Source organism: Panicum virgatum, chromosome 9N, assembly GCF_016808335.1.
Source record: "Panicum virgatum strain AP13 chromosome 9N, P.virgatum_v5, whole genome shotgun sequence".
NCBI classification, from domain to species: domain Eukaryota; kingdom Viridiplantae; phylum Streptophyta; class Magnoliopsida; order Poales; family Poaceae; genus Panicum; species Panicum virgatum.
Genome location: NC_053153.1, coordinates 31766553 through 31778101, shown reverse-complemented (window position 1 = coordinate 31778101; position 11549 = coordinate 31766553). Strand labels below are relative to the sequence as shown.

At 45.1% G+C, this 11549-nt stretch overlaps 2 protein-coding genes across 2 annotated transcripts; one reads left to right on the top strand and one right to left on the bottom strand.

Annotated features, from left to right (window-relative positions):
• Positions 1–970: 970 nt before the first annotated feature.
• On the bottom strand, positions 971–2834 carry LOC120688971. The gene is made up of 4 exons (XM_039971312.1): positions 2768–2834; positions 2200–2671; positions 1097–1926; positions 971–1007 (listed from the first exon to the last, which is right to left on the bottom strand). The coding sequence occupies exons 1-4, from the start codon at positions 2815–2817 to the stop codon at positions 971–973; spliced, it is 1389 nt and encodes a 462-aa protein (XP_039827246.1). The 5' UTR covers positions 2818–2834.
• Positions 2835–6649: 3815 nt separating this feature from the next.
• Positions 6650–11039, top strand: LOC120692121 (uncharacterized oxidoreductase At4g09670-like). Its single transcript, XM_039975352.1, has 2 exons — positions 6650–7238; positions 10243–11039. The coding sequence occupies exons 1-2, from the start codon at positions 6762–6764 to the stop codon at positions 10861–10863; spliced, it is 1098 nt and encodes a 365-aa protein (XP_039831286.1). The 5' UTR covers positions 6650–6761; the 3' UTR covers positions 10864–11039.
• Positions 11040–11549: the final 510 nt, after the last annotated feature.

The following is an 11549-nucleotide window of genomic DNA, read 5'->3' as shown; positions in this document are numbered from 1 at the left end:
TGACCGGCGGCGGGATGCTGGCGGTGGCCGTGGACGGGTCGAAGCAAAGGGGCCTCCGGATGTCTGGACCCCTCAGATCGATGTGCGGTGCTCCTGTGAAACCGATGGGAGGGTTAGAAAGGGCCCGGGCCGACGGCGGCGAGAAAACGGGGCGGCAGAAGTGCTCACCGGCGGCGCAGGGGGGGTCTCAGCGTGGCGGAGCTGTGGCGTGCTAGGGTTTTAGGCGGCGCGGCACTAGAGTGGGGGATGAGGTGCGGAGGGCCACGGGTGGTATTTATAGGGCGGCGGAGCGCCCTTGGCGTGCGCGCCCGGGTGGGGAATCACGGCGAGAACCACGGCGAGGATCGGGCCGGTGGTTGCGCGGGGGAGACGGGGCTGCCAAGCGGGGCCCACGGGTCAGCGGGAGAAACGCGCACGGCGCGGGCGGAAACGCTGGCGCGCGGGGCCGGGCCGTCAGGGGCGCGAGGGCGACGCGAGGCGGCGGCTGCAGGCGCTGACGTGCGGGGCCCAGTTGGCAGAGGGAGTAGGCGCGCGTGAGAGCGGGGTGCGGGACGGGCCGCTGCATGACGTGGGCGAGCGGGAGCAGGCCGGCACGAGCTGGGCCGGAGTGTGGGCCGGTGCGGAGCCGTGCTGGGCTGGGTCGCGTGAGAGGGTTGGACTGGGTTGCCGGGTTTTATTGGGTTGGGTCTGGTTTGGGTTTGGTTGAGTTTCCTTTCTCTCTCTTCTTCTCTATTTCTATTCAAACTCAAACTCAAGACAATGAATTCAAATAAATTTGAATTCAGAATTCTAACCAAACAACAAAAAAAAATGCTCCAGCATGATGCAACAACCAAGTTTATACTTATGATAGATTTTAATTACTTAAGGAACAAAACTTAGATTAAATGCAAGACTAACACAATAAACCTTAAAAATTAAATAAAGCCAATTAAATTCATTATAAATTGCTGAAATTTAAATTAGGGTGTTACACCCTCCCTCTCCCTTTTTCTGTTGCACTTGCACTTCACACAAGCATAGAAAGATGTTCAATTAACAGTTTGACAACATAAAGTAAGAAAAAAATAGAAATAGCTAGAAATCCACCACTCACCCTGAGGTTTGTGAAGCTGAAAGCTTCCTCTTTTGACTAGCAGTGAGACCTCCTTGGCAATGCTTGGCTATGTGGCCTAGTTCATTACATTCAGAACATGGCTTCCTCTTTTTGCTAGTGCCAGCCTCATCATATGACTTCATTCTAGATATTCTTGGTCTGCCCGGTTTCCTTCTCAATTTAGGTTTCTTGATTTTGTAGCCTAAGTCAACACGTGGCCAACTATCCTTAGATGTCATAGGATTGAAAGTACCTGCATATGCCTTCCTAAACCTATTAACAGAGAAGTAGTCATCAATAAATTCATCCATCTTTGCATGCCTGCTATGCCTAGCAATAAAAGCTAGAGCATGAGTGCAGGGCTTTCCAGTCACTTGCCAAGCTCTACAAGTACATGTCCTTTGTTCCAAATTAACTGCATGTCTGAATCTGTTCACTGTTACTTCTGCTGTTCCAGCCCCACATATCAACACCTCATGGTCCTTAATAGTCTTGGTTTTAGCATTCAGAGCATTGATGATAGCTGGGATGATGTATCCTGACATTTTTCTACCAATTTTGGCCCTCAAAACCATTTTCTTGATGATCATCTGTCTTATCTTGTCATGCATCTCAACAATCTGAAAATCCTTGGTTTTTGACACCCAACTATTGAAACTTTCAGAAAGATTATTGTTGATGTAATCTACCTTGCAATCTTCATAGAATTTGCTTCTACTCCATACAAATGGATGATGCTCATCCAACCACTCAAGTGCACTAGGATCTTTCTCCTCTATCTTGCCCATGAAGTAGTTGAACTTATCAATTGTGAAGCTCTTGGCAGCACACCACATATTCTTACCATAAAGCTCACTACCATACCCATTCTTCTTCATGTTCTTCCACAAGTGTCTCATACATTCTCTATGCTCAACTCTAGGGTATACATCATTAGGATCAAACTCAGTGTCAGAGCAATCATCATCAGAGTCAGATGATGCAGCCAAATCACTATCATAGCTGCTATCACTTGGCGCTGCAAGCGAATCAGTGTCAGAATATATGCCCTCTTCATCAACTCCTACACCATCATCATCATCATCTCCACCTTTTCCCTTACATTTGGTGCCTCTCCTTTTATTACTTGTGGATGTGACTCTCTCATTGGGGCAGCTCTCATTGATAGGTGTCTCAGTGGCTCTTTCATTGGTGGTGGTGGGTGCTTTATTTCTTACATATGGGTGGCACCTACGTTTCGTTGGCGAACACTGCAATGGGCCCTCAAAATCATTGATCTGAGCATTAATCCGAACTACTCCCTTGTCTAGATTAAGTTGAAACCACTCAAACAGTTCCTCATCAGACTTTATCTCCATAGTATATTCTGACTCACGCGACAAAGTAATGTGCTGTTTCGAACCCCACATATAGTGTTCAGCTATGAAATCAACTAACTGCAGGATGCCATAATTTTGTGGGTCAACAGTTTGAGTTGGCAAGATTTTACCCTGCATCCATGTCTTTGGTCTCCCATCAGACAAACTGAAAAACGAGCGAACCCTAACAACCAGATTCAAATTTTTCTGATTTGGCCTACATATCAGAGCAAACGAAACCAAATTAGCGCAACTATCTAAATCCCTAGGTTATTCCTCCTACATTCGTCCTACATTGGTCGAAATCTCATACCTGCTGACCAACTCCATGGTTGTTGTACACCCGTCGATCTCTGGCTCCATGGCGCAGCTCCCGTGGCAACTCCTCTCCTCCCCCGACCGGCCGCGCGCACGTGCCGGCCCCGCGCGCCCGCACCGTGCCTCTCACCCGGTCCCGTCCCCGCGCCTCTCTCCGCCTCCTTCTCCTTCCCTCTCCTCCTCCTCTCCTCTCTCCCTCCCTCTCCTTCCCCCTCTCCCCTCCTCCTCTCCGCCCTTCCTCTTCCTCTCCCCTCCTCTCCCCTCTCTCCTTCTCTTCCTCCTCCTCCGCTCTTTCCCGTCTCCTCCTCCTCCCTCTCCCTCTGCAACCGGTGCTCTCTCCTCCCCTCTCTCCTCCTCCCTCCCCTTCCTCTCTCCCCGGCGTCCTCTTCCCTCGGCTCTCCGCCCTCCGTCCGCTAGGTTTTCACCCGAGTCGAGTCTGAATGGTTGGGGAGAGGCAGTTGAAGAGATAAGGATAAGGGGCACATTTGTCTTTTGTAGGTCTTTTCTTATTTCCCAAAGTTTTTTTATCCCAGATGCATGTAACGGAGTTACAAACAGGGGTAAACGGCGCCCTCGTATTTGAACAGTAGGGGTAAAAATGCAAAGTAAGAAAAAGTCGGGGCAAAATCACAATTGGGGTTGCAAACGAGGGTAGAAACGCAATAGCCCCAAACTTCAACTATGGGCGCTATAGTCCCATTTGAGGCTGAAAATACAAGGAGGTAAATAATTACAAGACTTGTAGATGAAATGATAGTTGCATTGTTCGTGTTACTTATTTTGTTTCTCTAGTTTTAGCCACTTGATGGGAGAAGGCACATATGGATCACCCTCCAAGACTCAAGTTCCATCAAAAAGGAAGAAAATGACACCAAAGAAATTGGCTACGAAGATAAAATAGAAAACTTTGAGTAGCACATGACTTATGTATCATAAATTTGTATGAGATGCCATGTATGACTTATGTGCATCAATGCCTTGTGTATCTGTGAACAGATTTATTTTCAGAATGTTGTATGTGGCAACTATGTGTGTTACTGAACCTATCACTTTCAGACATTGTTTCTATGTGGCAACATGTCTGTCCATTTCAGTGTGTCAATTTGTTATATCTCATATGCATACATGGTCTGTTGTATATGATAGCAGGAGGAATAACATAAATGGCACCACCATGAATCCATTCATTCATTCAATTGCACAGCTCATACAGAAGTTGATTGATTCACCCACTCTTCATAATTGCATACAGATTGCTCACTAACACAAGTACACATATAACAAACAAACATTGAAGCAACATTTCTATCTTCCTAAGAAGCTTAAGTTGTTCTTCATTCATTGATTCTTCACTCTTCGCCTTGGGCCCGACAATTGGAATTTGATGCGGAATTATGGTCGACTCGAAAACAGGTTCATAATCTGGAGGCACCATTTTTTGGTCAACCAAGTACTGCTCATAACCCTCCTCCCACTCCCAAAATTGACAACCAGCACCTTCTCTCTGTGGCCAAATCAAAGCAAACCAACCAGTTTAGTTCACATAATATGGACTTCACAAAATTTTTGTAGCAAACTATTCTCACCGTTCGGGTCGGGCATGTGTAGAACTGCCGGCCGTAATTCTTCTTCGTCCTGGCTGTCCAGACCTTCAGAATGTGGCACTTACATGAATCGCACACCACAATAGGCAGCACCTTGTTTGAAATCCTTCGGCTTTGCAGAATTGCGGACCTGCTGTGCTCGACGGTCGGCCATGGGCCTGTACCTGCACTGGCACTACCTTGGGTGTCGCTGTACTCCATGGGGCGAGCTTGGTGTGGGCGTGGAGCAGGGCAGGCGTGGGGCGGCGGTGAGTAGCTCCAAGCAGGCTGGGGCGTGGAGCAGGGCTGGGGAGGGCGCTCACCGGCGGCGTGGAGCTGGGCTGGGGGCGGCACTGTGCAGCGTCCCTCCCTCCTATCCCGATCGGTTCGGAGGAACGGAGAAGAAGGCTTCCGTTCAGTCCTTCAGCAGTCAAAATGAATAAGGGAGGGGCAACATTGGTAGAAAAAATCCTAATGTCATCATTAGCATGTTGGCACGACGTAGGAGGGCAAACGAGCGAAGCCCAATTATGGGATGGCATTCTGGCGATGCCCACTCCTCATAATGGCAGAATCTCAATTTTCTCCCTTAGGCACGGGCACTCCGCCTATCAAGGATTAGGGAGAAACGAGATAGGGTTGGGAGGTTGAAGATGAGGGTATTTTGATCCAAACTTTTTTATAAACAAATTGAAAGGGTATGTAAATATAATGCCATGTTCCCAATATTGCGAATAGTAATGGTGTATCTCTGAAATGTGATAATTGCAATGGCATAGATCCTATTAACCCAAAGAAAAGAATGAGTTTATGACTTCCGGAAAATGAAATAAAAACATAGAAAATAGATGAAAAGTTGAAAAAAAAAATTGAATTTTTTTTGGGAGCTTTAGAAACTCAAACACAATCATATAAAATAAATATGCACCAAAAAATCAATTTAGAGTTTATAATGAATTGTAAATATTGCTAAATTAATTCTTTTTTATCCTGAAAATTATAGAACTAATGCGAACATTTCAAAGACAAATTTTAGGGTGTTACAGATATAAATGTCGATGAACACACAGATAAAGTGTATATTACCAAATCATCATCATAATGGAATCACATGCCCTGTTTGGTTACCAGTAGCACGAGTAGCGCAACGAGAGAATCTTCAATGCATGAAGTACTAAATGAAGTTTATTTGCAAAACCTTTTTAGAAATGAGTGTAACTTTTCGCGATGAATCTAATGACGGTAATTAATTGATGATTGGCTATAGTAATGCTACAGTAACCAACCTCTAGTCGTGCGGTCAAATGCCTCATTAGATTCGTCTCGCAAAGTAACGCAAGAGTTATAAAGTTAGTTTTGTAAACTGTCTTCATTTAATACTAGTAATTAACAGTCAAAGTTTGTGCGACTGAGTAGCACAAACCAAACACGGCCCCAATCACTCCAGGAATGCAAGGTTCTCGCTGACATGGAGATGGGAAGAGCAGATTCGGCTCTTTCCACAAGGATTCTAAAAATTAGGGACCCTGACATCGCGGAAGCCATTATCAACAGTTCAGGGCGCGTTTAGTTCCCAAACCAAAAAATTTTTGTTGTCAAATCAACAGTTTGACCAGATGTCGGGAGGACTTTTTGGATACTAATTAAAAAAACTAATTTCAGAACTCACCTGGAAACCGCGAGACGAATCTTTTGAGGCCTTTGACCACATCATTAGCATAAGTGGGTTATTGTAGCACTTATGGCTAATCATGCACTAATTAGGCTCAAAAGATTCATCTCGCCGTGTACATCCAAACTGTACAATTAGTTTTGTTGTTTAACTATATTTAATACTCCATACGCGCCCTCAACACACAAGAAAAAAAAGGTCGCCTGAGATGACAAATGCGAATTCGACTTAGGCCCCGTTTGGGAGGGCTTCACGGCGGCTTCACGAGCGGCTTCAGGTGAAGTCTTCCCAAACGTTTGTTTCAGGATCGGCTTCACGTGTGAAGCCGGTTCTGAAGCCGTCGGCGGCTTACACAGGCAAGGTGAAGCCATGAAATCGTGGCTTCACACGGCTTACACATCAATCTAACAAGTGAAGCTGTTTTGCCAAACATTTTCTAAAACAGCTCCAACTCCACTAGAAAAGCCGCTCCATCTGAGGAGCCGGAGCCGGAGCTGTTTTTAGAAGAGCCGAAGCCTACCAAACGGGGCCTTATTTTCGAAGGATCTAGCATTCTAGCGACGCTAGCTCACATCGAGAGTTGGAGACTATTCTAGTCCATTCTCCAAAGCACAACGGCTGCCAGTGCCAGTGGAACACAAGCGCTCCCACCAGTAGTCCCAGTTCCAGTACCACACACGTGACCCACGCGACCGCACGGAGAGAGGAGCCCGGCCACCGGCGGCGCGCCAACCATGTCGTCCCACCAGCCGCCGCGCCCCGTGCGCTTCGGCATCCTGGGCTGCGCCTCCATCGCGCGCAAGCTCGCGCGCGCCATGCTGCTGGCCCCCGGCGCCGCCGTCGCCGCCGTGGGGAGCCGCTCCGAGGAGAAGGCCCGCCTCTTCGCCGCCGACAACGGCCTCGACGTCGCCACCACCCGCCTCCACGGGACCTACGAGGCGGTCCTCGACGATCCGGATGTCGACGTCGTCTACCTCCCGCTCCCCACCAGCCTCCACGTGCGCTGGGCCACCGCCGCCGCCGCGCGGGGCAAGCACCTGCTCCTCGAGAAGCCTACCGCGCTCTGCGCCGCCGACCTCGACGCCATCCTCGCCGCCTGCGACGCCGCGGGGGTCCAGTTCATGGACTCCACCATGTGGATGCACCACCCGCGCACCGCCAAGATGCGGGAGCTCGTCGACGACAAGGACGCCATCGGCGACATCAAAGTGGTGAGTTGAGTTCTCCAAACCCTCTTCATTCCTCGAGTTGAATGGAAATTGGAAATGCCTACTTTCAATTAGAAATAAGAAATACCAAGAAAAGGATGTTTAGATCCCAAAAATTTTTAGCACAACAGTAACTTCGAATATTTGACCAGAGTATTAAATGTGGATAACTTCACCACTAATTAGGAGTATTAAATGTGGATAACTGACAAAACTCATTTCATAATTCGGGTGTAATTGCGAGACGAATATTTTAAGCCTAATTGTATCATGATTAGACAATGTCGTGCTACAATAAACAACCTCTAATGACGGATTAATTAGGCTTAATAGATTCATCTCCATCCGTGTAATTAGTTTTATAATTAGATCATGTTTAGTCCTTCTAATCTTGAAAATTGCTACAGTAAATTTCGTCCAAATTGTTAATGCTGTCTAGACTCTAGAATCGAGTGATTTGCTTGTTTATCAGCAAACATGTTGGTTGCTACAACTTTGCCAAACAGTGGGCATTGCATCTTATTATGGTTTGTCGTTGTATCTGTGCATGGCGTGCTTGTTGCTTCTACGTAACAGTAAGAGTTTCTTAAAAAAAAACTTAACAGTAAGAAATACCTTGAACTTTGGAAAACACAACTCGACCTATGTATTTTGCTAAGAAGATCTCACGTAGGTCGAGAACACCCCTGAACCTCTACCTCACTTTTACATAACGGCATCGTAGACCGTGCAAGACGACCAAGGACCTAGTTCGGACCTTGGACCTATGCTTTGGTGTAGGTCTGTAGGACAGACGAGACGATTTTTTTAACAAGTCTGAAATTCGCTCAGAACCTGAAGAGTGCTACTAGAGCCACCTAGCCAATTCAGCTGGAGGCCGTTCTCAACATTAGAAGTCCCAGCAATGCGCTCTTACTACTAAAAGCTTTTACTGGACTGAGTTATCCTTGGCTCTGAGACAAGCCAAAATGTCGCAACTTAGCTATGCAAGATAAACGACTTAGTTTCCAAATTTCGTAACAACCAATCAATGGTGAACTGAAGGTTTTTGAGAAGTAATCTTGTTTTTTTTTCTAAACGATGCTCCTACCACCCTCATAAAAATGTTCTCACAAAGAACCATTCGACATGCGACCTGATAATAATTAACACTGGAACAAGCATACAGCTGACAACTACTCTCCTCACTCCAAATTGTAGATCGGTTTGCGAAATTTAAATACATAGTTTTTACTATTCACCTAGATATATGTAAAAATTATGTATTTGGATTTGCTAAAATAACCTTCTATTTAGAACGGAGGGAGTATTCCTTGTCAGGCACTACGATAGATAAATGTTAAAGCCTTTTAGCTAGAAACCAAAAATAGAACCATGATTAACTGGCAAGGTACTCCAACACAACATAAAAAAACGATGGTAGAGCTACTAGGCAACACACATCAGGTACCTTTCTATGTCTCCTTGCCGTGTTGGCTACGAAAATCAAATGGCGACTTCTTGTATCTAGCTACTTGGAGTTACTATCTTGCTTGAAATTCAGACTGTTAAATCTGTTCCTTTCTCCAAGATACATTAAAGGTCCCTGTCCATGTGATTTTTTATAACCAATAAACAGATAAACCCATAGGCCATTATTGATCAAGTTACACGACCAATATATCTTTGTCTCATTGACCAATTTGATCAGATCAAGCATAGAGAATTTTGTTGCTAGCACTTGGATACCATATTGTTTCAGATTTAGAATTCATTTCTTCTGTTGCTCATTCGAAAACGTCTTTGAATCCATCCTTGTGAAGGCCTAACGAACAGTAAACCATTACATATATGCACACCCACATAACCCATCGACCATGGTTCACCACTCTGCCTTTCTTTCTCTGGTCAATGGACTGATAAATTTTATTTGATTAATTCTATGCATAATACTCCACTATGCTTAATATGATGCCATTTTTATGAGTTTGTAAATGAGTTCTTTTGTTACAGCGCTGCTGACTGGTGACAAGTTGAAGGCCGGCATGTTATCCTGAATAACCATACAAATGTCATACAGCATACAAAAATTGTAAAAAGAAAATGATATGCTAGCAAAAGGCTTTGGAACTAACTCAGCCTGCTGGTACGGCTTTTAGTAGGGTCGTTTAGAGGATGATCTTCTCCATGGTCTCACAAAGGATGTTGGGCAGTTGAGAGAAGCATATTTCAGGATGCTGGAGTCGTTTTAGATTGTTCAGTTCTCTTTTCTTGTTTTTCACATCACGGTTGTGTCATTGCTATATAACAAATGTAATGCTTGAAGGCTTGGCCATATAACAAATGTAATGCTTGAAGGCTTGGCCATATAACAAATGTAATGTCAGGTGCACTAATAAGGCTGCTGAATATGTTGCAATAAAGAAGCAATTGAACAACTTAGTTTTCTTTTTAATCTGTATCTCTACTGAAGGCGAAATGTTCACTAGAAGAATCTTTATCTGATTCTGCAAAATTGATTAAGAACCTACTTCTGTGCTTACGCTATCCTTTCACTGTTAGTCAGTATTTCGTCATTATTAGGCCCACAATTAGGTAAAATTGTGTGGTGATCAGTGTATTCTTGAAGTCCATGTGTTTAACGAGTTCTGTCTATTGGTATGGCTTTCTGTCTTGTTAACTATCGTAGTTTCATCAATGTGAATGCACATAAAAAACTTCAACCACTAGAAGCAGAAAAGGGGCTGGCTGTAGTCATCTGACCTCTTACAACAACAACAACAACAACAACAACAACAACAATATAGCTTTTTTTCCCAAGCAAGTTGGGGTAGGCTAACCTCTTAGCACAAACCAATATATGAACTGTGAAGCATTTATGAAATGTTATGGGTTAACATGCATATATAGTTCGGAATGATGTTTTACCATGACTCAGCTCAAAACTGTTTGATTCCACCTCATTTCTTATGTCCTCCAAAGCTTTGTAGGTTAACAATGTTCATTGGTTCTTCTTCTTTCACTGCAGATAAACAGCGTGTTTTGCTTTCGAGCAAATGAGGATTTCCTCCAGAATGACATCAGGGTAAAGCCAGACCTCGATGCCCTGGGGGCACTCGGTGATGTCGGGTGGTACTGCATCCGTGCAATCTTGTGGGCTGTTGACTACGAGCTGCCCAAGACTGTGATTGCACTGCGTGATCCTGTCAAGAACCAATCTGGTGTGCTACTTGCCTGTGGTGCGACATTGTACTGGGCGGATGGCAAGACCGCCACCTTCAGCTGCTCCTTTCTCACCAATCTCACCATGGACATCACCTTAGTTGGCACGAATGGCACTCTCCATGTCACTGACTTTGTCATCCCGTATGAAGAAAAGTCTGCAGAGTTCAGTGTGGCCTCGAAGTCAAACTTTGCTCAACTACACATCGGATGGGATCCACTTCCAAGCAAGCACGTCGTCACGACGGACCTGCCGCAGGAGGCCCTCATGGTGCAGGAATTAGCGAGGCTTGTGCAGAACATCCGGGACGCTGGTGGCAAGCCTGAGGGGAAGTGGCCGGCTATCACCAGGAAGACGCAGGTGGTGTTGGATGCAGTGAAAACTTCGATTGACAAGGGGTCTGAGCCAGTTGAGATTGCCAACTAAATGACAAACAGCTGCCTCGTCCTGTTGAAAATTCTGTAGCAATGGCTTGCACTTGATATATATTTCTCTACTTATCCTACATGGGACCATTATATTTGTAATAACCTGTCAAAGGGAACTTTTATATGTTGCTGGCATTCCTGGCTGATAATCGAACCTCCTGTCCAATTCTAGTTGATCCATAATAATTCATGGACTCTAATCGCATGACAAATGCGGCTATACTAAGCGAAACCAGGAGGAAACCATGAGGGGAGGGGAACAATCTTCACTCTTGGTCCTCCTTGACCGAGGTTCCATTTCGATGCAAGTGCTAATGGATGCGAGTGTTAAATTTTAGCGCTAGTGTATCTAAACAGGAGTGCTAATATGGTGGGTTAAAGTTTAGCCAAACCTAAAAAATTTAACAAAAAAATATAAATGCTAATAGATGCAAAATTTTAGCACTCAACTTTAGATTCTCCACACAGACTGAGTCGATCAAGATTGAAACGGTAGAGTATAGAGTTTTCCGCATAAAAACTCAATGCAAAGACATCATTATCAACAAACGTGCCCTTATCCCTTCAGAACTCATCCTCAGCACGCACTGTGGCAGAAGATTTGGTCAGTATACCACTTTGGACCGTAGGCTTTTGTATTCGTAACTTGATGTATCGTATTGCCACGTTTGCAACTTGTTGGGC